This window comes from Bicyclus anynana, chromosome 18 (genome assembly GCF_947172395.1).
Source record: "Bicyclus anynana chromosome 18, ilBicAnyn1.1, whole genome shotgun sequence".
Classification (NCBI taxonomy): domain Eukaryota; kingdom Metazoa; phylum Arthropoda; class Insecta; order Lepidoptera; family Nymphalidae; genus Bicyclus; species Bicyclus anynana.
In genome coordinates this window covers 9,240,665-9,266,537 of record NC_069100.1, presented here as the reverse complement: position 1 = coordinate 9,266,537, position 25,873 = coordinate 9,240,665, and the positions used below count along the sequence as shown (strand labels likewise).

Genomic DNA, 25,873 nt, shown 5'->3' with positions numbered 1-25,873 from the left:
GTAAAAAAGTACTAGCGATTTTTGCGAAGCTCGCTGAGTAGTAAAAAAGTACTAGCGATCTTTGCGAAGCTCGCTGAGAAGTAAAAAATTGCTTACACTTAGATAACCTTGTTGCGCTACCAAATGAAAATGGTTCAGTTGCAACAATGGCGTGTAACAAGGCCACCAGTGGGTGCGCACTGATTCGGGCTTCGGTCTCGAAGATTGGCAGCCATTTTGAAAATGAAAGTTCCCGTTTCCCAGTTCGCACTACAACAGCTGACCTGGTTGTTTGTCGAATGAAGTTTCGCTCGCCCTAACACTTAATATCATCTTAGTTTAGTACAGACAGAGAGATGTTTGACAGATCGTATACGGGGAGGTACTATTTCTATTCTTTCTTAGAAGGGTCGTTCTTAAATAATACATGAATGTAGTAGAAATACTAGAAAAAGACAGAGTTAACTTTCTAGAGCGGCTTGTAAAGTAAAAAATAAACGGATGTGAATATATTCCTAGAGAAAAATACTCAAAGGGGAATGCCCACCGGCCCATACAACGTCGGCCCAGGGAACCCAAGTAATACTCTTATAAAAATATATGGAAATGATAATATGATGTATAAGGAAGGATCTGGTGAGATAATTGGCTTAATAAAAGTATGTTTCTTGAACAAAAATACATTTATTTATCACTCTTCTACGGCAAAATGTTCGTCGGTGTGCCAAAGCGGCGAAGTAACCTTTGAAGCTGTATTTTTTTTTCTGTGACCAACGAGCTTATCAAACAAGAAAACGAACAAACAAATCAATCATAAGTCTTCAAAAAATATCGTAAAACTCAGGCGTATGGTCAACGATCTTAGCTTGTCAAATCTTGACAAATTAAAGATGAATTGAAAATGTCGTAAATCGTTGTAGCAAACTTTTTTTGATAAAGTAATGATTCATTATTAAAGTAGAATTATCAAGATTTCTTTTAGATATAAGTAAATTGCCGGGTGGTTAGGATAGGCCTGAGCCAGAAATGGGCATACCCCTTTGCAGCGTTTCCCTCTCCAATGCGCGTGACTTATTATAATTCCTATTTAGCGAAACAAATTCTTTGATCCTTCAGCTATCCAATGGTATAATTAAATTTTGAATGGAGATTATAGTTATGTAGCTGCACAACAAACTAAAGCTGATATTAAGTTTCGTTTTGTTGTTATTAGAATTTGTTGGAAGCTATTTAAAGACGTATTCATTATCAAAATGATATAGTGTTTACGATTGTTAAGGGAAGACTCTTGTTGTTCCAATGTGGGTTGGAAGACCATAGGTAGTAATATTTTTCGAAGTCAGTTCTAAAGAGTAAAGTAAGTGTTTGTTAGAAACAGTTTTGTGCCCGCAGTACTGCTCCTATTGGTCATATTGTCGGTGGTAACACGCGCCGGAAACTCTTTGTGGTGAGCGGAAATTGTCCGGCGCTCGTGTCCTCGACACCGTCACTTCCGGTGGCGCCTTCCGCTGGACTTACGCAGTAATATATTATAAACTTACTAGTAGATGCCGCGCGGTTTCACCCGCTTGGTTCCCGTTCCCGTAAGAATACAGGGATAAAATTAGCCTATAGCCTTCCTCGATAAACGGGCTATCTAACACTGGAAGATTTTTTCAAATCGGACCAGTAGTTCCTGAGATTAGCGCGTTCAATCAATCAAACAAACAAACAAACTTTTCAGCTTTATAATATTAGTATAGATTAAAAAGACGATATGGCAGTTATTAAATAAAATACTCCTATGTATAAAAGAATAGTAAATAGCTTAGTAAATTAGTATGAACACATAGACAGGCAAGCATTTGAAAATTAACTTCTTAATTTGCCGTCTTCAAATTTTCTATAAAATTTTTTTGCTCACGACTCGGTTATTTCTACTTTTTTGTTAACTTGTATAACGTAAAAATAAAATGTGATATTTATTAAGTTTAGGTATATTCTTTTGACACGCAGTAAAGTTTTTAACCGTGATTGAGTAACATAGATCCATCCATACATCTTCATCCAAACTCTCCCATTTAGGTATAGTTGAATAAATTGCAGTCATAAATTCCAATGCAGTGCGTATGAAACTTTTACATGATGTATGATAGAATGACGAGTTAAAATCATCATTTTATCTGACGGCCTCCATGGCGCAGTGGTATGCGCGATAGATTTACAAAACGGAGATCCTGGGTTCGATCCCCGGCTGGACCGATAGAGATTTTCTTAATTGATCCAGGTCTGGCTGGTGGGAGGCTTCGGCCGTGTTTAGTTACCACCATACCGACAAAGACGTACCGCCAAGCAATTTAGTGTGTGTGATGTTGAATCAAAAAGGGGTGTGGATTTTCATCCTCCTCCTAACAAATTAGCCCGCTTCCATCTTAGACTACATCATCACTTACCATCAGGTGAGATTGTAGTCAAGGGCTAACTTGTAAATAATAAAAAAAAAGCTAATTTTAATTTGATAGGACTACTTGACCGGGAATCACATAGATCACATCTAGTTTAGAGGGGGGATATAGCTAATAACAACGCGCCCGCATGCGCCGGACCGCTCTGCTGATAAGGGCTACCGGACGGACGACGGGGACGCAACGAATGCCATAGCGATGCGCAAGCGCTTATACAGGATGCTCGAGAATGTATTATGCAGTTAGATCCTAATATTTAGACATTATGGACTTATTTTGCGTTGTATTGTGTTACATAGTCAATGTCTAAGTCAAAAACAATTTATTTCAAGTAGGCTTAGTTTACAAGCACTTTCGAAATGTCAGGTTATATCAAGATGGTGATAAGTAAAGTCGAAAATTTTATGTGACATGTAGCCAATGGACGTTAGGGTCTAAGCTGATAGAATAGCGACCGCTCACCGACGACCAAAGGACCAATGAATTCAAGCGGGTAACTTAATACATGCGGTTCATGATTGGAGTGTTGGGAACCTTACAAGAAAACTATTCCAGTAATGGACGTCCATGTCTGATAATGATGATGATGCATCATTATAGATGATGCATTCTTTGGAAATGCCTGCAAAATAATTATACAAAATGTATTAATAATGATTGAGTTAGCTGTTAATACAAGTAAGTAGTATTTTGCCTACTGGGTTTAGGTAGCAAGGTAACTAAAAAGACAGTATTTTTATCTAGTGAAATGAAAATAAACTAAACACGCTGTATACGAGTATGCGTAGATACACAGTACAAATAACACAGATGTTGCGGTTAAGAGGTGAAGTGTGGTGTCTGTGACGAGGGTCGTGTCAACATACGCGGCTCAGGTAGCGAGTTTTGACATTGACATTTGACACATTTGTCAACAAGAAAACGTATACTGCGACATTCGAAGCCATAATGAAACTTTCTTGGCATAAATAATGTACGATTAATGATATAGGTACTACAGATTTCTAAAAAACGATTTTTATTAGATTTTACTTATTTGAGCTTTTTTATTTATGACTTTAATGCAATTTTCACATTTAACCTCACTTAAAATTAAAAGGACTGAAAGCTTTATTCCGTGGGACGGATAGAAATAGGTAGGCACATAATTTATCTAAATAAAAATACTAGGTAAAACGAAGCCGTCCTGAGTATCTTAATAAAAAATCTTTGAATAACACTAAAAAAATTATAAACCTTTATATTAAAGTAACTGGAAAATTATAGGCTACATTTAAAATGCTTAGTGCATTTTTAATTTTGTAAACTAGAGATATTCACTATGTCGGTGTTTATTGGGGGTGTTACACCCATTGCTGGCAAGTTTTATACGTGCCGGTAATAGTAGTCGTCAAAAGATTTTAACATAACCAGCCTAAGCCCACCAACTCGCTCTGAAGCAGCGTGTTGGAATTTTGTGCCATCTTTAATAAGGAGTCAGGCCTGACCCTATGATAGGTCTTTAAATAATAGGCTAATGATGATTCACAATTTCACGGTGATATATTACCTACTCGTACAATAGAAATATCCACGTCATGTCTGTCTGTCGATGGAGCGCTCTCGTAATTAGGTCGATTGGTAATCCACTCGCGAGGCGTCTAGCTCTTCTAATGTTTAACATTAGATCTCTCCTCTATTGCTCTATAGTTCTAGGTTCTATTTCCCGCGAGGTACTGTTTGGGATTATCTATATCCACACTTCTATTAGTTTAGATGTCTTCGAAAGCTTGTTACGTTATTGACAAAATTTCCAAGGCTCAGTTTCCAAGCACTTTTGATACGTCAGCCTCAATAGCTCAACGTGAAAAAGCCGGACTGAGGTCGAAAGGTCGTGGGTTCGATTCCCGCCCGCTGGACTGTTGTTGTGTATCTAAGTCGTGTTGGTGGGAAACGGTAATATTGGTCATGTTTATACGGTAAGGTAAGATATTCTTTAAAAAATGTGTGCATTATATTATAAGCAGATATCGATGAAACTATAATTTAATGATAAGTAAATACTTGTGATAGCCCAGTGGATACGACCTCTGCCTCTGATTCCGGAGGGTGTGAGTTCGAATCCTGTCCGGGGCTTTTCAGTTGTGTGCATTTTAAGAAATTAAATATCACGTTTCTCTAACGGTGAATGAAAAACATCGTGAGGAAACCTATATACCAAAGAACTTTCGTAATTCTCTGCGTATGTGAAGTCTGCTAATCCGCATTGGGCCAGCGTGGTGGACTATTGGCCTACCCCTCTCATTCTGAGTAGAGACACGTGCTAAACAATGAGCCGAATATGAGTTGTTAATGATGAAGATGATAGGTTATATTTTAAGCAGATATTGATGAAACTTCCAATATTACATACTTTGTTCCGATTAAGTATAGGTAAATACTTGTGATATGTAATAGCCAAAAGAAAAATGTAAACAAATAAACAAACAGCTATCTCTAACACAAGTGTCGTACAGCGGTGTCAGCGTGTCGGGACACTCCTATCTCGTTTGTTAGCCCTCATTAGCAGAGAGCGCGACAGGACACGGAGGGTGTCCTCGACACGGCGTTGAAGGATGTTCAGCGAAGTACTGCGCCGGCTTCGTTGTTTTATTTACAAACGTTTAACCTACTTTTAGAAAGGAAGTCTTCAACTCGGCACGCTTTTTTTTAATTTATGTTGACCAGTTAAATTTATGTTGACTAACTTGTCAGAGGTTACTAGACATATTTTTATTGTATGCTTCAGTGTACGTAGGTGTTTATCTCCTTGGTTGTGACGATTGGAATTTGTTTTATCAGTTACCGCCGACTGAAATAGGCTGATAATGTAGTCAAGGGCTTACTCGTAAAGAATAATTTTAAAAAATCATTACTGACGTGAGAGTACCTTAACACTAAAAAGCATACCGTAAACATCGGTACTAGGTATATACCCACAGAACGTTTTAAGTTTATACCAATAATTTCTAGTGGTAGGCATCGACAGTGATTATCACCCTACTGGCAAGCGATTTCGCATTCCGTTATGATGCCGCGTAGAAACCATCAGAAGTATTGGGCAGATTATTACTTGTACCTCTTCCAAGTAAGTCGACTTCGATTTACAATTGCATTGTCACTTAACACCAGGTGAGATCGTAGTTAAGGGTTAACTTTTCTAGTCTTAACTAGTCAAGGGTTATTGGATAAAAAAAGACTGATCGTATGATTTCAACTCTGGAAGTCTTAATATTGATATATTTTTTTTAGATTTTGTTTTTTTAAAGTTCAAGATACCGTAAAATAGTTAACTACAGTAAGCGCGTCGCATTGAGAACCTCCTCCTTCACAGACGGCTTAACTTGCGCATTGAAGCAGCGCTACAGAGTAATATGCATCTGTTCCGTGCCGCTCATTGTTACCTTATTGGAAATCGACGATTGTTGCGAAGCGATCGACCGTTGCTCATTTACAACCGGCCGAGTAGGTACCTCCCCCGCAACTTTGCCAACTCAATCCAGAACTTATGTCAAAAGCAAGTAGGTTCCTTTTAGCTTGCACGATAAAGCAATTCGGCAGGCCTTTCAATACGCTATTGTTGAGCCCCAATCAAAGGGACCTTATCCCTTTTCGATCGGCCAAATACTGTTTGTGTTTACTAAAAGTCTGCAGTCCTTATTACAAAGAATTAAGAACTAAGTTTCCACAACATGTGAGTCACTTAAATTGGTGCTCGATTTGGAGGATTTTTAAGTTTAATTATAAAGGATGGTTTACTCGTTAAGGGTTCAACGAGTGCGGGGTCTCCGAGGTTCCGACAATGAGGCCTTTGAATAGTGTTTGTTTTTCCTTACTTTTCAAAGGACCTCCCCCCTCGATAGGTCCTCCCTTGCGGTTCCTTATGAAAGCCGTGGGAGAAATCAGATCTCAAAATTCAACATCAATTAGGGTAAGATTTGAAAGGAGATTTTTGGTAATTAATTTTTGAAAAGATCCCCGATCGCGTTGTTAGAATTGATTAAGATGATTAGGGAATACTTGAAAGAAAATTATTTCTAATAGAATGCTGTTCAAAATTCATGTTCGAAAAAAGCAAAGGCCTGATTTATCTTTGGTTATCTTTGGTTGTTTGCCTTTTTTTTGTCAGGGGGAAAAAAAAACCCTTCGACCTTCTGGTGGTTAGTCGGCAGGGCATGTCCGACTTGCACGCCTGCACGGACTAAAATATAAATAACCTTCCCTGGATTGGACTTCGTGGTCAGCACGGAATCGCTTTGCATTCCTTCAAGTCAGGTCAGGTCAGCAGACCTTCCTAATGTTTTCTTTAACTGTCTCTCTTTTGTTCTGTCTCTTTTTCCTCTCTTATTTTTATCGTCGGTGCATATGGGCGTACATTGATTGTTTGCCTATTTTTTTTAAAGTGCGTTTCTTATGTAAAGCATGGAGATTATTCACGCCAAAGCAAATGAATATCAGCAGATATTCATTTGCTGTCTGCACCAGATATTCACAGACTGTCTGCACCATGTGAACCTCATGTGCCGGTTCTAATAACCGACGTAAATTATTTCTTCAAACTGTTTTTAAACGGGATCAATGTCATGTGAACATACTAATTCACATGACGTGAGATTCCTATGCGAAGCTGATAGAAGATAGATCTACCCACAGAACAGACAGTGCTAAAAGCTAAAGCTTATTACTTCCTAAATCTGTGGATCTAGCAACAGACTTAATCATTGCTTAGCTCAGCGTTGCAGCGTTTAGACGGACGCTTAAACTCAAGGGGTATAAAGGGAACCGAACTTGCGATATTATTATGTTCACTCTATAGCTTCCATGCTGCCATTCCATGGCCATGATGGACAAATACAAGCGAACCGGTGCGTTTAGCTTGTATCCTAAAAATGACGTAGGTAGATAGAGTGTTATCGCCGATGTGTTGCTTGCTGACAAATGTCAAAGGAATTTCGGCTATGATAAGGATACATAACACTTTCTAGCCCACTTCCCTAAAATGGGGGATGGAAGTTTGTATGGAGCATTTGTAATGTAGGTGTGGGTTAGAGGCGATATCACGTATCACGTAATGTTCAAACGAATTCACTTATTCGTTCTCAAATACGCTGATATGGAAATCCTTCGTGGTTTGCAATGTCGAAGGAAAACCTTAACCTAAACAAATAATACATACATACAATGTTATTGTAATTTTGCCTATGATTTAATGTTTAACCTATGTACCTAGACAGTGGCGATACATCTATGATGCTGATGGTCGCGAGGATAATCCACCCCAATATAATTTCTTCTATCTGTTTGCAGGCGGTGAGGACGGCATGTTTGCACTGTCGGCGGAGCCTGTTGACATAGCGGTGGCGGTGGGAGACGGCGCCACACTGCCGTGCGCCGCACCGCCGCCCGCGCGTATCTCTTGGCGGTACAGCGCTACCGCGCCGCCTACCCGCGACCACGCACTTCCCAGCACAGACACGTTTAGGTAAGCTGTAACTGCCCCAGCTCGTGGATGTCCGTTGCTGATCATTAGCATGGACTTCCAAACACAACGGTCTCGAGCCAGCAACCAGCGCTTTCCTGAAACCCGCTTGATGTCTGCGGTCAGTGAGGGTGTCAACCAACACTGCGTTTGCCGGTGTAGAAGTAATTGGATAGGTACCGCGAAGTGATTGATAGGATGTTCTAAAAGGGGCTGGAAGAACACCACAAGGGGATCAAATTCCCCTGCGTCTCAACCGGGCAAGGAGGCTAAGCTTTAAGACCCGTGCAAACAGCTTATCTGGGAGGAGGTGCACATACATTGGTAGGCTGCTCTTTACTTTTTACAGGAGACACTCTTAAAGAGAAGTCCCGCGACCAAGCGCTGCCTAGTACAGACATAGTGTAGGTACGTTAAATAACTTCCCTAGCGCAAGATAGCGAGGAATTGCAGTCATTGGATTTACACGAATATCTGACTCAAAGGCCAAGATGCCTCAGTCCCAAAACAAAAGGGGCTGGAAGAACACTACAAGGGTACGAAATTCCCTGCGTCTCACCAAGATGTTGCTTGGTGGTAGAAGTAAGCACGGTGACATGACTTACCCTTATGTAAGTCTCTATTACTATTCTTCTTTTTCGTCGCTACATCCTTACAGTCTATTACAATTAAAGGCATACAAATAAAAGAAGTTAACACATTTCTGTCTCCGGTTCCAGGAAGCAGCTGTCGAACGGGTCGTTAGTGATAGAGAGCATGTCGTCGGCGCTGGCGGGGCAGTACCAGTGCGTGGCCACGGTGGATGGCGTGGGCACCGTCGTGTCACGGGTCGCTAGCGTATTCCTGGCAGGTGCGGGGAGTCAACTAACTCAACATCTTCCATAAATCATAGGGGCTCGAGATAAAACAGAACTCTGGTTTCGAGAAGAAGAATCACTTTACTGCACGCAAGTACAAGAGAAATACAAGTTCAGTTTTAGTCAATTCAAAACAATCGACCAGTGCCTACTTTTGTTTGTTTACGCTTGAACTACCGATGACCTGTGTCCTGTGGTGTGTGTACCCACTACCCACTACCGATGTGCGCATAAAGAATTTTGTTTTGATTTATTTCCAGAAGTCCCGCAGTTCGGCGAGGCACCCCGCGTGATCATGGGTGTATTGGGGTCGCCGGCTCTGCTGCCCTGTCCCATCAAGTTACCTTCGCGCCTCGCCGTCAAGGTGGTCCCCTCCCCCGCCGCGCCGCTGCAGCCCGAGCGACGCGTGTACGGCGCTGCCAGGATACACGCGCCGCCGCCTGTACTGAAGCTCAACGTGAGTTATCATGTATCGTCAGCCTGTATGCGTCCACTGCAAAATCGTCCGCCTTCCTCATCCAGCCACTTCCCACTACTTTGTTAAGGTCAACGGCCCATCTATAGTTTGAGGGCCTACATTTCTACATTGCGCTTGCTGGTACGTGGTCTCCACTCCAGAACACGTTTGCCCCAGTGGCCATTTTTTCTGCGACACATATAGCCCTCGCACTGCCATCTCAGTTTGCTAATCCTATGGGCTACGTCGATTTATCATCATCCGTCATCGAGGTTACACGTTATCATTAGCCTATTTTTAAGCCCATCATCCTCCCATCATCGTAAATTAGAGCCATTATTCTATCTATTCCATAGCATTTTATATCTTTACGCCCTGGGTATAGTTTTCACACTTTTGGTGCTCGTTGAGTTTAGCATTGTTCCTGGCAACTTTAACCTTATTTAAACGATATTTCTATAGCATCGTCTCCACATGTTGCAGGTGACGTGGCTCAAGAACGGGTCGCCACTGCGCATGGAGGCGGCGCGCGTGGCGTTGACGCCGGGAGGTGCGCTGGAGCTGGACCCGCTGCGCGCGCACGACGCCGCCGCCTACCGCTGCCGCGTGGCGCTGGCGCTCGCGCCCGCTGCGCCGCAGCTGGGCCCCGAGGTGGAGTTGCGCGTCAACAGCGAGCTGGCCGGCTTAGAGGCGGCGCCCCGGTTCATCACCACGCCGCAGCCAGTCACCGTTATGGAAGGTCTGTTGCTCTTCTCTCGTCTTATCTTATCTCATCCCTACTCACATTTTTCCAACGAGGTAGTTGGGAAATATAATAAAACTGTCTGACATTTGAAATCTGATACCTGACGTCGAACCCGTCCTGCTGTCTGTTGTAAACTAGAATAAAAATTCATAGAACACGAACTGTGACGTCATGGAAGGGCCCCGCTCACGTCTCGACCCGTTGCCATATTGTTGTAGTCTCGTGGTCTGTTGGGCGATCGTCTCATTACCGTCCCGTTCCGTCCGAGGTCTGCTTATACTGTTAACATAAGATGTGTTTTATAAAGCTTTGAGAAAGTTAACTGCGGTTTCGAGGGTGGATTGAGCAGCGGTTGACTTTCGAACACGTAAAATAAACCTCCTGAATTCATCAGCCTACAATGATTAAAAAAAAATGGGAGCATTAGAAAATAAACGTTTGATTGAATATGAATAATAATATCTTTTTTAAGGGTTACAGACAGACATGCTGTCTTTAGAAAAGGATACTGTTTGTAACTTTTAAATTTGAATAAATTTATTTTCTTTCTTTCTTTGAATAAGCCCCGTGTTTCTCTCTGCAGGTGCATCGGTGACATTCGACTGCGCGGCTGTGGCGAACCCAAAACCAGAGATGGTGTGGCTCAACAATGGTGTTGCCATCGACCTCAAGTAAGTGTACTACAGCAGTGTGAATCATCTGCCTCATTTGCCTTTAGTTGGTCTAGTCTGGTTGATGTGGTCCGCTATTCCGACTTTGAATTACAACCTGGAGTTGAGAACAGAAAGTGAGCAGGGTGTTTACTCTCTATTATCAAGTCCTGGCAGTGCACTATAATATTTCCTGAGAGAAAATCGCCTGAGTGGACAATTATTTGATACAAGTATTGACGTCTACAAATTTTCTTCGAGCGAGCTCTGTCTTATCCAACTCCACTAGTGCTAAGCCAGCGATAAATGTGTACGGAATCCTGACGGATTCAGGTTCAACATTGACTCCGCCACACTGGAGGTTTCAAAGACTGCTGGCGCAGACTACCTCTGACTGCCTTGACTGTATATTACAGCGTTACATTGTATCCGCAGCGATTTGGACTCCCGTTTCTACCTGGTGGGGTCGGGCTCGCTGCGCGTGCAGGCTGCGCGCGCGCTGGATGCCGGCGCCTACACGTGCCGCGCCACCAACCGCCTCGACTCCGCCGACCACTCTACCATGCTGCACGTCATGGTACACGCTTTGTTTTATACCACTCCGTTGAAGGTTGAGGCGTGATTACATTATTTTATTTCAACGGTTGATGCTACGAGAATTTATTCGTAATTTAAAAAAAATTAAATGTCATATAATTTATCATGTACTAGTTGCCGTTCCTCTGAGAATCATCATCATCATCATTATCAACCCATATTCGGCTCACTGCTAAGCTCGAGTCTCCTCTCAGAATGAGAGGCGTTAGGCTAATAGTCCACCACGCTGGCTAAATGCGGATTGGCAGACTTCACTAACGAAAATTCTCAGGTATGCAGGTTTCTTCACGATGTTTTCCTTCACCGTTTGAGACGCGTGATACTTAATTTCTTAAAATGCAAACAACTGAAAAGTTTTAAGAAAATACGAGGATAAAATATAGCCTAATGACACTCACAAATGTGAGTTTTAGAAAACGTGTTTTTCTAATGGTAAAATAATTTTCAAAATCCGTAGTAGGACCAACAAAAAAAGGAGATGGTCCAAAACTGTATGGAGTCCAGGTCCAGTCATCGTACCCTGGCGAAAATGAAAGAAGATATTATTTTTAACTATTTTAATTCTTTCGAAATAACATTCATTGTCTTCTTTAGGCGCCATCTTGATAAAAGTCAAAAACTTGCGTTTTTGTTTTATTTATTTCTTTTTATTTAGTTAGATTTATTAATTTCAATAAATTTTAATAAATTCCTTGTATTTTTTAAATTTTAATGATACGGGGCACAAGACGCTTTACACATTCACGCCATTTATCATTGTATGGATTCTATCGAGCGTTGATATTCCTTGACGAGTTCTGTCGCCGCCCCCACAGACGGCTCCGCGCGTGACGTTACGCGAAGGCGGCGTGGTGCGGGCGCGCGCGCGCGGTGACGTCACGCTGCGCTGCGACGTGCGCGGTCGGCCTGCGCCCGCCGTCACGTGGCTGAAGGACGGCGAGCCGCTCACGCCCAACGACCACGACATCGCGCTCGTGGACGGGTGAGTACATTGTGGTCAAAGATCCAAAGAGACGTCGTCATATTCGATGGATTTATTGATGTAAAAATTTTCTTTATTCACGCTTGACTATGTAGTAAGTTGGTCGGTGTATGCTACTTAAGTAAGTGAATGCTTGACGAAAAGTGTAATCGGACGTTGAGTGCTGATCTACAGGCATAGTGAAACAGAGTTTGTTATTTTAAACCATATATATAACCGGTAGATAGCGTTTATAAAGAACTTTGAAACAATCCCTTTTTATATCCCTGTTGCGAGGCAGTTATGCCTAAGGCTCATAGATGGCGCTTTGTTTTAGATTTGTGAAAGAAGTTTCACTTCAGTCGTGTGGTCTAAAGGCACACTGCTTTTATTTTTAAAATAAAAATAGTCCTTAATATGTACCTATTCCGGATCTTGTTCTGTTTATTACTTTGGAGACGAGTATACCGACTTTTACCGCGGTATAAAATTTTATATGTTTCTCTATTGTCACATAACTATATTTATTTAACTACCCGTTAATGATTGTTCTTGGTTTTTCTTCTCTTTTGTTTGTTAATTATTTTTGTTCTTAAATATTGTATTATGTAATAATAACCAGTGCACAGTAAATCATAAATCATATCATATACAGATATTGTTACATTTTAATGTTCATACACAATCTGCCTCATAGGCGTGCAAGCCGAGTACATTATAATAATTTTTATTTACTAAGTAAAACCAAATGTGGTTTGTATTGCACTATGGTTAGGCTTAATTTAAATGTGTTTTTGTAGAATAATATATAAATAAATAACTGAGTACTCGAGTAAGTTTTGTCTAAGCAGCCTTGCTAAGTGTTCTGTGACGCGCAGGTCGTCGCTGCGAATCCGCGGCGTACTGGACGTGGACGCAGGCGTGTTCCAGTGCACCGCCGCGTCCGCCGCCGGCAGCGCCGCCGCCGCGCTGCGGCTGCTCGTCGCGCCGCACGGTATGTGCACAAGCGTCTCCCATAGAATGACGCGCGTCGGGGAGTATTCCCAGTGTATTCCCAGTTTCCTACGTCACCTGTATGTCTTAACATGCCCGTCACGATATATCACACTAATATTATAAAGGCGAAAGTTTGTGTGTAAGTGTGAAAGTGTGTTAGAGTGTAAGTATGTTTGTTCCTCTTTTACGCTGCGGCTACTGACGCGATTTGGCTAATAGAATGGAAATAGATTTAACTCTGGATTAACACATAGGTTACTTTTCATCCCGGAAAAATCTCTGTCGGAAAAGTATCTTATAAAGAGAATATGAGTTATTGACGACCAATAGTGCTGAACCGGATATATCGCTCTCGGTCTCTTATCGCACGATCGATTATTCGGCGGTTCGGTTCGGCAGCTATGTCATTTTGTCCTCAAGCATGCCTCAATAGCATCTATCTTGTGAAGATAACATGACATATTATCGCCCAATAGCGGAGAACTCAAAAATTGGTCGACAATATGTCTTTTTTTCTACCGGACTAGCATTCCAAATACAATCACAGGTCGTCAGAACTGATCTCATCCCAACAACCTACTTCGGTCCTCAAAAACCAAGTTACGATTATCACATGAATTCCTCTCACTTCTTTAAAGGCGACTTCCGTGAGAGACGTTCCGTGTACCAACAATGTTTTTGCTTCTTGCTGGGTTATTCTATAACAATGATCTTTGTCTTATTCTATAGTATCGTGTTAAACAGAGAGAGATAGAGGTGAATTCGAAACTCGCACTTGGGAGTTATAAAAATATCCTTACGGAATAGCCTAGCTGATCTGTAACACACCTTCTGCGCTCCCTCAAACCTGTTGACGCTGCTACGGCTATCAATCCTTCAGCTTACAAAAAACTCAGAATAACAAAAATATCTATTGTATAATCCTTACAATCCCTAAATCTCAATTTTACGACTGACGTTATTTCTTGGTTTACCGTTATTTTTTCATTATATATTTTTTTTAATTTTTAATATATTTTTTCTTTGTTTTTGTTCATTTTGTTTTTTTTTCTCTGTTATCTCTTACAGATGTAAAACATGAGAAATCTCCCAAAAATTCCACCCAAGACATTTTCAATTCCCTCCTATCGGGTGATTCTACTCCCGAAGATCTAGACTTTTTAGGCGAAACATCATCCGCGTACACTTCAGAGCCTTTGTACGACGAATACAGCACTTTAGACAGTTATAACACCGATTATGATGACTTTCACGCTGCTCAAGATTTGGATTTGGACGATCTGAAGGAGAACGCGACTATAGTCTCTGCGCCAAAGGAGCTAAAGGCTGTTATCGTGAAGCACAGGTTCGTGACGCTGAGCTGGCAGGAGCCAGACACGAAGTTAGAAGAGATCACCGGATACGCCATCTTGTATAAAGTGAAGGGAAGTAAGCGGTGAGTGTGGCTTTTATTTGACGTCTTTGTGATAATATACAATCTTAAAGGCCGGTTTCACTATCATTTTGATATCGAATACTTAAAAAGTGGTAGTGAAACCGGGGGAGTATTTTTTTTTTTTATAAAAATTAAAGAATATTTTCCATATTTTTTTAATATGATTAATATTCTGGCTCTGTGTTACTAGTAGGATTGGATACCACAATACTTTGGCTTTGGCCGTGGCTAGTTGCCATCCTACCGTCAAAGACGTACTCCAAAAATGCACCTCCAACTTTTCAGTTGTGTGCATTTTAAGAAATTAAATATCACGTGTATCAAACGGTGAAGGAAAAACATCGTGAAGAAACCTGCATACCAGAGGATTTTCTCAATTCTCTGCGTGTATGAAGTCTGCCAATCCGCATTTTGCCAGCATGGTGGACTATTGGCCTAACCCCTCTCATTTTGGGAGGGAATTCGAGCTCAGCAGTGAGCTGAATATGGGTTGATAATGATGATAATAGACCAATCTCGTATGTACGCAGGGAGCGGCTGGCGCGCGGCGACGGCGCGCGGCACGAGATGAACGTGGCAGCGCTGCAGCCCAACACCACGTACAGCTTCCAGGCGCTGGCGCTCACAGCGCGTGCTGTCTCGCCGCCCACGCCACCACTGGAGGCCACCACACCAGAGGAAGAGCTCGCGTACGGGCCGCCGCGTGACGTCAGCGTAGAACCGGCCGGGCCGCACGCATTGCGTGTGACGTGGACGCCGCCCGCGCCGCTGCCCGCTCCAGAACCGCCGCCGCCCCCCGCACGCTACGCCATCTATTACACAGAGGCGGAGTCAGGGCGTGAACAGTCGCAGTGGGCGGAGGGGACCAGCGGCACGGTGGGCGGGCTGCGCGCTGCTGCGGCGTACCGCGTGCGCGTGGCGGCGGCGGGCGGCGCTGCGTCGGCTGACGTGCTGGCGCGCACGCCCGCGGACGCGCCCGCCGCGCCGCCTGCTAATGTGTCCGCCGTGCCTACCAGCGACACGGTACAGTCACAGTCACAATAATTTAATATTTAAACGTAACAACATGCGTACTCGCACGGCTTGTTTTTGAAGTAAAATTTCTTTACGCACGGTTACATAAGGAGTAAGGTAGTGAATACGAAAAGTGTATTTTTAAGTGAAACAGTGTGTTTGTTGTTTAAAACTGCCACTACATGGCGCTTTCAAAGAACTTTAAAAAAATCCCTGTCTGTACATTTTAAGGATCACACTTGCATGCAGGATGCAGTTAAGTCTGAGGCTCATAGATGGCGCTTTGTTGTTTATTTTTGAAAGAAGTTTTAATTTAGTCATGTGATGGTAGTGCAATCTAAGATGGAAGCGGGCTAACTTGTTAGGAGAAATCCACTTCTTTCGGTTTCTACACAACATCGTACCGAAACGCTAAAACGGAGGCCGTTAACTATACTCAGAGGCACAATTATTTGCCCACTTTAATATACTCGCGTCATATTAAAGTGGGCGGATAATTGTGCCTCAGAGGCACAATTATCCGCATATAACTGAAGGTCACTGAGTCGTCCTGTGTCATGCAGTCGATCCTGGTGCGCTGGGAGGCGCCGCCCGCGCGCACGCACCGCGGCCCGCTGACGGGCTACAAGGTGCGCTACCGCGTGGTGGCGGCGACCACTCGCCGGCGCGCAGACTCGCTCACCACGCCCGCCGACACGCGCCGCGCCGAGCTGCGGGGGCTGGAGCCCGCGCAGACTTACCAGGTCATCATTTATTGTAATTGCTCAATCTCAACAAATAGCCGTATTTCCCATACAAAACATCAACTTATACACACCGTTTATAATAAAAACTATCATACATACTAGCCAATCCGCATTCGGCCAGCGTGGTGGACTATTGGCCTTACCTCTCTTATTCTGAGAGGAGACTCGAGCTGAGCAGTGAGCCGAATATGGGTTGATTTATTATTTTACTCGTAAACCTAGAGAACGTATCAATTAATTGAGTTAAATAAATTTGCTTGAATTTTATTGACACTTTTAGACTCCTCCGAAGTCATCCAGTTATAAAAGTCTCCTTTAGTTCCATTATATATGTGTGTGTGACTGTGTGTGTATGTGTGAAGGTCCGCGTGTGTGCTATCAACGCGAACGGCTCGGGCCCGTTTAGCGAGTGGGTATCTGCCAGCACGCAGGGTCGCCGTCGCGCCGAAGCCGCCGTTCCCGACGCGCCGCCGCCTCTCACCAGTGAGTACTCGCCTTTATTTCTAATTATCCTACTCTCTGGTGTAGGACTACATAACACAAACTCCCTTCCTCTCTGTTTCTCTATCTCTTACACACACTTCAATACAAAATATAATTGATAAACCTAAAATATCTATACCGTGTAAAATTTGCACACGGTCGTTCACAGTATATTGGTGCTGCGTTCCACTAAGCAATCCTAACGATCACAGTTTTTACCGATCCACTAGTTTCCGAGCGTTGCAAAAATCAAACTCAAGTGTGATGGATTATGGAGCGTTTTGAACGTTGACATGTGAATAATACAAAATGGCGATTGACAAAAATTTAAATTTTCGTAATAAAAAATATAAATGCTCATTATGATAGTAAAATGGGTCAGTAATGTTTGTATGTATTGTGTTAGTCGTGAGCATTTCGTCAGCGAAATTAATGCGGTCGTCATGTGGAGCGAAAGGATGTTTTGGATATTCTGATCTAATGCTTAGTGAAACGTAGTCTGTGTGAATAGAAAATTAGTTAAATAAATTAGAAAGTTGCGCACTAAAGGTGCGCACCAAAAACGTGACACTTTTTCGTTAGTTCAGTTGGTTTTACCCCTCGGATTTTTCTCATACCGGGCGCCTTATATATAAAAAATCGATTCTTAAGGAGTAAACTCCAAAAATAATTAATCTGTAACGGCTTCCTCAGTTTTTGTATTGAAGTGAGTATTAGAAAGACGCAACTTTTAAAACTGTAATAGTGCTATTTTAGTTGAACACAAACAATTACATTTTCCGAACTAACAATATACAATGTTTCTTGCAGAAATTGACAGTATGGCTTTATTCTGCCAGTTAATATTAAGCATTGTGTCCAACGTAATAAGCATCATTTCCAATTAAAAGTAGTGTTGCTTTTCGAACTACCTTTATTTTTATTAGTAAACCTTCATCTTCTATGTGTTGTTCGTTCTATAGAGACGTAGTGTTTAGATTATAATCAATAACTAATTGGCCATAAATATTGTCTAAATAAAAGAAACTACTTAAAACGTCAAAATTTAATAGAATAAAATAATTTTACATTTTCTTACGCTTTCTGTGTTGTTCACCTAAATGTGTTGAGGATTTGGTTCCATTCATAAAAATGTTTTATGTTTAATTTCTAGTCAAGCTGAGCAAAATAGCTTCGTTAAATTCTTCTTAATATTTTGTTTCATGTCAGTTTGACACATATGTACTTAATACATCATTGGTAATAACTTATAACAGGTATGTAATTTTTGGTCCTTCGATCCGAATACCAAAAAAGAAATCGTAATAATATATTTCATCATCGCGCCATAATCTTGTTGTGATGATTCTTAGTATCAAAAGCATATAAATCGACATTTGTAATGATTAAGTATTAATTTTATTACTACTTATACTTTTAAAGCCCGCTTTTCTTCTGTTTATCTGTTTCTGTTTCCATATAAATCTATATTCTGCAACAGTTTTAAGAATGGAATCAAAAATCCTTTAAAAACGATTCTAAAAGCGATAAATAAAGCATCACCTCCCTCCGCCGTAGCGCGCGCCGGCCGCGACTGGATCTCAGTGTGGTGGGGGCAGGGGGACGGCGGGGGCGAAGGCGGGGGCGCGCTGGTGCGGGGGCACCTGCTGGGCTGGGGGCTCGGCGTGCCCGACGAGCACTCGCGCGAGCTGCCCGCGCACGCGCACTCGCACGTGATACGCGGACTCGGTATGTAACCCTCTGCCTGTGCTGTGGGGCCGACGGGGGCGCGCTGATGCGGGGCCACCTGCTCCGCGCCCCTCGAGCGCTTGCGTGTGCATTAGCGTATGATCCGCGGGATCGGTACGTACCTACCGTCCTCGACTATGTAGCGTGTAGTGGTGGTAGTGGGACAATGGAGCACGCGTGGGCCTGTTGCTGGGTGCGCGAAGTTGCCGTAGAACATTCTCTTCTCAAGGGACGTACCTCACAGTACTCCGCCAGTGCCGCTTGCGGTGGGGGCAGTCACTCTGGAATCTTTCTATCTACGACTTCGTATCGTACGTATCGTCAAGAGAAGATTATTCTATTTGATTACTGTTTAACTTGGGACTATCAGACTTTAAACTCGGTGTGATCGAAGTTCACTCGTAGACTTGGTATGTACTGGATACTTTCATTTGTTGAAAGTATGCAAGTGTAGATTTTATTATAGGTCCCAGTTTTGGATGAGATGACAGTGCGGTGGGTGATTCGCAAACACGGTACGTAAAAGCTTTAAAGCAAAAGACTTCGCTTCAATTGCACACAAGATAGAATAGCTGTTACATTTTAAAACTATTAGTTCTTGGCAAAAAACTGGTAATATGATTTGCCTTTTTATTTATCGTTTTTTAAAGACATAACGTTACTAAAGCGTTTAAACTCGTAAAACATTTAAAATGTTCGTGGACCTACTTAAAAAGTACTTGTTTTGTGCACTTTAAAGGACATTTCTCCAGTTTTACACTCAACTTTCTACTGATAAACGCTTGTCTGTAGGCTCATGATGCGCACTATGACATACCTTGAGATAAGTGAAAGAGAAATGTCTACTAATAGCCGCGGAATAGAAAACATTACTATGTCTCATCCCATCGCAACTAAAGGGAAGGCGATATTTGTCTTTCTTTTATCTCGAGGTACGCCATGGTGCGTATCTAAGGCCTATTGTTTACCTTACCACTATATCTAAAAACATTCAAAAGTGTGTACTATACTTGTACATATGTATTCTGGTGGTATTGTGGCGAAATATAAAACGCGCGTTTGCGTACAGAGTCCAACGCCGAGTACGTGATATCGTTGCGCGCCAGCAACGCGCTGGGGCTGGGCCCGGCGGTGTACGCCACGGTGCGCACCAAGCCCGCCGCGCCCGACGACGAGCCCGACGAGCCCGACGCTGACGAGCCCGACGACGACGCCGACGACGAGGACGACACGCCGCCGCTCATCCCGCCCGTCGGCCTTAAGGTACCCTGCCTCTTCTCCCCATAATAATAATTGTTTCAGTTTAAATGTAAGTCGATTTCAGATTGACAGGTCTCGATGTCACACACATAATCTATTTATAATCGAGTATAAGAAGATTCATTTTGTAAGGAATGCTATACCAGTTCAATTGTAGAGTATAATCTGTTCATTTATATATTTTGTTTCGTCGTGGCAACTCTTCGACGACGACGACGACTGGGGTCATAATTTCTCTTGATTTCCCGTAGAAAAACCCCGTGATAAGTAAAGTCGACAACTTAAAATTAAAGTATTGATGGTTTCAAACGTGTCGTGGTCTGTAAGTCTTGGGTATTAATTAATTCAATGCACAAAGGCTATTTTTTATCCCTTTTTTGAAATAGGATATACTCGGGTGAAGTCGCAAGGTCCAAGTAATGATCAATGTGACACTGTTCCAGGTGATAATGCTGAGCGGCTCAACTGCGGTGGTGTACTGGACGGACCCCTCGCTGCCCAAGGGGCAGGCAGCGACTGACGGGCGGCGTTACGAGGTGCGAGCGGCGGGCGGGGGTCGCTCGCGCGTGTACAACGCGTCCGATCTCAACTGCATGATCGACGACTTGCGCCCCTTCACAAAGTACGAGTTCGCTGTCAAGCTCATCAAAGGTATGACCGTCGTATCCTCGCTCTCTCTTACACTGTGTTATGTTATCTGATACTGATAATAACATAAGATATTCTTACATTATCTTAAGTTATCTGTATCCTGACGTAATTGTTGTCCCTTGCACTTTTACGAAGCGTTTTAGCTGATTTGCACTTGAAAGAAGCGGTCAAGCGGTTAAAGAAGTCAGGGGAAGTTTGAGCTGGCAATATTTCTTTTTATTTTTTAATTTTTTGATTTTATGAAGAAAGTTCTTTAAGCAAGTTTGACTTGGATAGTAATTTGGTAAATGCGTTGCGAAAAGTGTAATCGGGCGAGGCTTTAAGATGCGTGCTGCTATCTACAGGTGTAGTGAAACAGTGTTAGTTATTTTAAACTACCGGTAGATGGTGCTCTTAGAGATGTTTGAAACAATCCCTTTTTGTACATTTTTTGTACAGAACCATGCGATGCAGCTTGAGGCTCATAGAGGGCGCTTTGCTTTTAAAAGTAGTTTTACTTCAGTCGTGTGATCTCAAGTACGTGATTTGTTTCTAATTCGATTAGAAAACTCAGGGGAAGTGTGAACTGGCATAATTTCTTTTAGGATTATAAAGTTTAGAGGGGTTTCGAAATAATATTCACGGTAGATCTTCAATATTATGTATTATTTACCAATTCGACATATGTATATATTACGCTTCACTGCTATCACACTTTGTATTATACATCAATACATCAATACAATATAGATATATTACACTTTACCGCAATCACTTGGCACTTGTTACCTCTGCAATGGCAAACGAACGACTGCCCGCAAATAAGGAACCGACAGCTTTTATACCTTGTATCATGACAATATCTCAATTTATTATACCAATTATTTAGTAGGACCAATATTTAAAATTGTTAACAGGATTTACTTAGATTTTAAACAATTAAAAATTTTTTTATAATGTGGCAGGCGGGCGCGAGTCGGCGTGGTCCATGCTCGCTAGCAACACATCGCTGGAGGCGGCGCCGGGTGGAGCGCCGCGCGAGCTGCGCGTGTCGCCCGCCGCGCCGCCCGCGCGCGCCGCCGACCTGTCGTGGAGCCCGCCGCAGCGTCCCAACGGCGTCATCACCGGTAAATACTGTGACAGGCTGCGTGGTCCATGCTCGCCGGCAACATGAGCTCTAATAAACCCCAGACTTGATTAGTAAGCTTGTGTATGTGTGTGTTGCAGGCAACATTATAGTAAATAATTCATGTATCAAAATAGTGCTAGCAACACTGCAGACGCATTGTCAATTGTCATCGCTCTCTTGCCTTCGAACCACCGGCCTATGTACACGTTAATTATAAAATTTCTCGTAATTAACATCGGAGTTAATTATTCTGCCTATGGTAATATAATCCTACTGCGCAACATGGTCCTTCGAGCCGGATCGAAAAGCGCCATCTGTAGTAACACTGCTAAACTACGATACAACACAAGTAAGCCTGAATCCGTTTAGTCTTTTTATGACATAACTGTGAACTAACTAGTAGGAACTCGTGTGACCCGAGAGATGGTGCTACTAACCGCCATTATTTTTCAAGTTTCTCATATTTGTATTAGTTTATTTTTGAAAGAAGTTTTACTTCAATAGTGTGGTCGAATGCACATTATTTTTGAAGTGATAACATCTTATGGGAGGGTAACGTAACGCGTTACGGCGTCACTTTGTCTAGCTTCCCTTGCTCTCACGCATACTTCTGTCGAGGGTCTCAAGTCGCACATGTTGTTTTACTGCGTGCGTACATGCTTACTTTAATTTTGAGTATCGACTATTTTTACCACCATTAGATTAATTTAAATTTTGACATGACTGGACTCTCAAAAGTGCTTGTAAAGTAAGCCTAATTTAAATAAATATTTTTTTTGAATTTCGAATTTTCCAGGCTACGTGATAATGTACGCGGTGCAGCGGTCCGGGCCGGCGGCGGGCGCGGCGGAGGAGTGGACGGCCGTGGCGGTGGTGGGCGACCGCACGCGCGCGCGCGTCGACCGGCTGCGCGCGCGCACCACCTACAGCTTCAAGATACAGGCGCGCAACGGCAAGGGGCTGGGGCCCTTCAGCGCCGCCGTCACCTACACCACCGGCGCTGGTAAATAATTTATACATAAAAAGCAAATATTGACTGGATATTTGCAAAATAAATAAGATTATAAAATTTCAAAATCTATTGAAAATCTTTTATCGTAATTAGATGAAAATTCATACAGTTTTAGCTTCCTTACATTAAATGTGACATTTTTTAATACATGAACTATAAACATAAACGAACAAATAACAAAGATATTAATAATTCTGTTTAAACGTCCATACAAATCTAACGATCACTAAATGCCTACGACGTCATTAGTTCGTACCATTTTGTATGGGGCGTTTTTTCAGTGATCCGCGGCAACGCCGCAAATCTGACCCTTTAAATCCCTGTAGTTCCGAAAGTAATGATCGCAGATACCCTGTTACTTTTACAAAATTGCTTTACTATTAGCATAGTCTTAATTTATATACAATTAAAAAAAAACTGTCATCATCCCTATTATTAAAATGCGTTAAGCTTAATCACGTACTCACAGATATTGCACAATGATGTATAAAATGCTATAAATTATAGCCGTATATAGGACATAGGCCTCTTGCATGGACTTCCGAACAACAGTCTAGAGTCGCCAGTAACTGGCTGTCTGCAACTCGCTTGATGTCATCAGTCCATTAGTGGGTAACCTTATGGATACTGCTTAGTGGGTTTGCTTAGGAATTAATATTCATTATTTATATCTTACATGTTCCTATTGACTGTGGCCACATTCTACACATAATTACACACTCCTGGGTACAGAAGGCGGTGAGGGCGGCGGGCTGGCCAGTGCGACGTCGGCGTGGCTGTGGGCCAGCGCAGGGGGTGCTTGCGCCGTGCTGGCGCTGGCGGCTGCGCTGGCGCTGTCACTGTGCTGCAGGAGGAACACGCCGCCCATGTCGCCCGACACCAGGTACGGCATCCGGCTCGAAGGACCATATTTGTATTTAACATTTTCTAGGAAAACTGTGAGTTAAAGCTTAGATAGATCGGTTTAAACTTTAAAGCGGAAATTGGACATCCTTTTGTTTGACTTGTACATGTTTACTAAGACAATGACGTCATTAAATGGCCGACAGTGTTTTGGCGTTTGGAAAAATAGATAAAATATGAAATTCTCAACTTAATTTTCTAAAGTAATCTTTTTCTGATTTTTATTAAAATTAGTATATTTCGGACCCTTATTCCAAGTAATACACGAAATTAATATTGTTTACATTAAATTTTATATGAGTCAACTACCATAATAAACAATCTATTACATTAATACTATTATCTAGCTGCAAGCAATGTTAAATAATAAAATTGTTAACATTCCAGCACGTACCAGAAGGCGTCCGCATCGGCCGCCATCAAGCCGCCGGACCTGTGGATCCACCACGACCAGATGGAGCTGAAGCACATGGACAAGAGCCTCCACAGCTCCGCCAGTAAGAGTACGACGCTGTCTCTCTTTGTCTCTTCTCATCAACTACTTACGCCTCTCTCTTTATCATACTTGACAGCAAATGAACAGTAAGTTTATCCGCACTACGACATATCCAAATCGAAAATATTAGTCTCTCTTTCGTTGCTTTGGTATCAAAGAAAGAGCAATATTTTAACCCGATCAATAGATCGGTAAGTCAAGGTCTAATGACCCTTTTTTGCCTGGGAGAAAAATCCCTACGGACTTTTGCCAGCTGGTCGGCAGGGTAAGTCTGACTTGCACAGACTAAAATAACCTTCCCTTAACCCCTTGGTCAACACGGAACCGCCTTGAACTTTTTGTGCTCTCTTTCCGGGTGTTATCTCTTGCTCTGTCTTTTCTTCTCTCTGTTTTTAATCTTTATTTTATCTATGCATGAATACGTAAATTCGCTAGAAACACGCGTTTAAATGCGATCTGCGCTTGTTAATCTGTTGCGTACATGACATATGACTGACTGACTTACCACAATTTTCAACAAAATACGATGCTGCGTGGTGACATAGTGACAGTGGGGTATAAATGGTGGCAGGGCTAAGTGCGGTGGACCCACGACTCGCAGGGCTCCAACCTTTTAGACCTCAAACTTAAAAGTAATCTAAAATGAAAACATACGTGACAAGGTCTACATAATTTATTTATTTATATATTTTATACACGTATATATATAAACATTACAGGCTTAACATAATGTGTTTATATAAACTATCTATAATTCCTGCATTACTTGAACGTATCTGCTAAAAGTTCTGTGAAATTCAGCAGGCGAGGAGAAAAACAAATCTAAACCCGGATCCCACTCCAATACCCCGCTTAGCAATGCCAACGCGCGAACAAGAGGTGACTCGCGGGTTTGCACCAACCTACATGCTGGAACAAAATAATATAACAAAGGCCTTTCAATAAAGTTACAATATTAGTACGCTCTTCCCTGCAGTATCGGCGGGCAGTGTAGAGGGCAGCGCGTTGGTGTCGTCGACGCTGACGCTGGCGCGCGCGCCCGCACCGCCCGCGCCGCTGCCGCACGCGCCGCCCGGCGACTACGAGCCCGCTCGCCACGCGCCGCCTTCTCTCGCCAGCCTCGACCGCAGATACGTGCCCACCTACGTCGGTGCGTACAGTTTTTCTTACCTGATTGTTTGACTGATGAAGTGCCGTAGGGTCCTTAATTGAGCCTCAGCGGCGTCATCGATTAAGTAAAAAAAGAAAGATCTTTATTTTTAGGTAAAGCCACATATCACAGTAATAACTTCTACATTATATAATGGTTTAACTGACCACTCAAATAGTGGATCAATAAAAAATGTCCTGCAATATGTGGCTCTAGAAAAAGGCTCCAATTCAGCATTTTACCACATACTGCCAATAAAAAAGTATGCAGTACTGATTTTCAGTTAGGACCCAATTTAGGTGCCCAAGTAGAACCATCGTCTGATGGGGTCCGAAGGCAAATGCAGAGGAGATGGGCGGAACGACTCTAAGGGTGTCTCGTCTGAGACTAGGACCTCGGCTTAGAGGGTCGTTTGGGAGGGTGTTGTCCTGAATGTGGAATTCGTCAAAGCGACGAAACGTGTAGTGTATTTGAGGTTTTATAAGTAGACATAAAATATATGCTTCCACGAAATGGAAACTTCCGATTCAGGGTACTATCATTTGTATAAATGTGAAGGAGTTCAAGCAAGTTATATGTGGAAGCGTTATCTACGTCTTGGGTGACATAACTCCCTTTTACCACTCGAAATTTTTCACATATCAGTTATCTCATGACATATGTGATGACACCGCAATTTTTGACTGAATTAGTAGTCTACCCAA

At 42.5% G+C, this 25,873-nt stretch overlaps 1 protein-coding gene across 4 annotated transcripts in view; it reads left to right on the top strand.

The window, feature by feature from the left end:
* The window catches only part of LOC112055154 (neogenin), a 138,784-nt gene that overhangs the window by 98,397 nt on the left and 14,514 nt on the right, over positions 1 to 25,873 (top strand). For 3 of the 4 annotated variants that reach the window (XM_052887201.1, XM_052887200.1, XM_052887198.1), the window contains exons 2-21: positions 7,749 to 7,923; positions 8,640 to 8,770; positions 9,038 to 9,234; positions 9,718 to 9,973; positions 10,563 to 10,650; positions 11,065 to 11,206; positions 12,042 to 12,208; positions 13,066 to 13,181; positions 14,252 to 14,618; positions 15,149 to 15,641; positions 16,196 to 16,375; positions 16,741 to 16,861; positions 18,419 to 18,589; positions 19,659 to 19,852; positions 20,293 to 20,500; positions 21,445 to 21,606; positions 22,405 to 22,611; positions 23,353 to 23,503; positions 23,911 to 24,026; positions 24,996 to 25,169. In XM_052887201.1, the coding sequence (XP_052743161.1) occupies positions 7,749 to 7,923; positions 8,640 to 8,770; positions 9,038 to 9,234; positions 9,718 to 9,973; positions 10,563 to 10,650; positions 11,065 to 11,206; positions 12,042 to 12,208; positions 13,066 to 13,181; positions 14,252 to 14,618; positions 15,149 to 15,641; positions 16,196 to 16,375; positions 16,741 to 16,861; positions 18,419 to 18,589; positions 19,659 to 19,852; positions 20,293 to 20,500; positions 21,445 to 21,606; positions 22,405 to 22,611; positions 23,353 to 23,503; positions 23,911 to 24,026; positions 24,996 to 25,169 (3,816 nt within the window). The remainder of the gene's footprint in view (positions 1 to 7,748; positions 7,924 to 8,639; positions 8,771 to 9,037; positions 9,235 to 9,717; positions 9,974 to 10,562; positions 10,651 to 11,064; positions 11,207 to 12,041; positions 12,209 to 13,065; positions 13,182 to 14,251; positions 14,619 to 15,148; positions 15,642 to 16,195; positions 16,376 to 16,740; positions 16,862 to 18,418; positions 18,590 to 19,658; positions 19,853 to 20,292; positions 20,501 to 21,444; positions 21,607 to 22,404; positions 22,612 to 23,352; positions 23,504 to 23,910; positions 24,027 to 24,995; positions 25,170 to 25,873) is intronic. The other variant, XM_052887199.1, reaches the window with a different exon arrangement.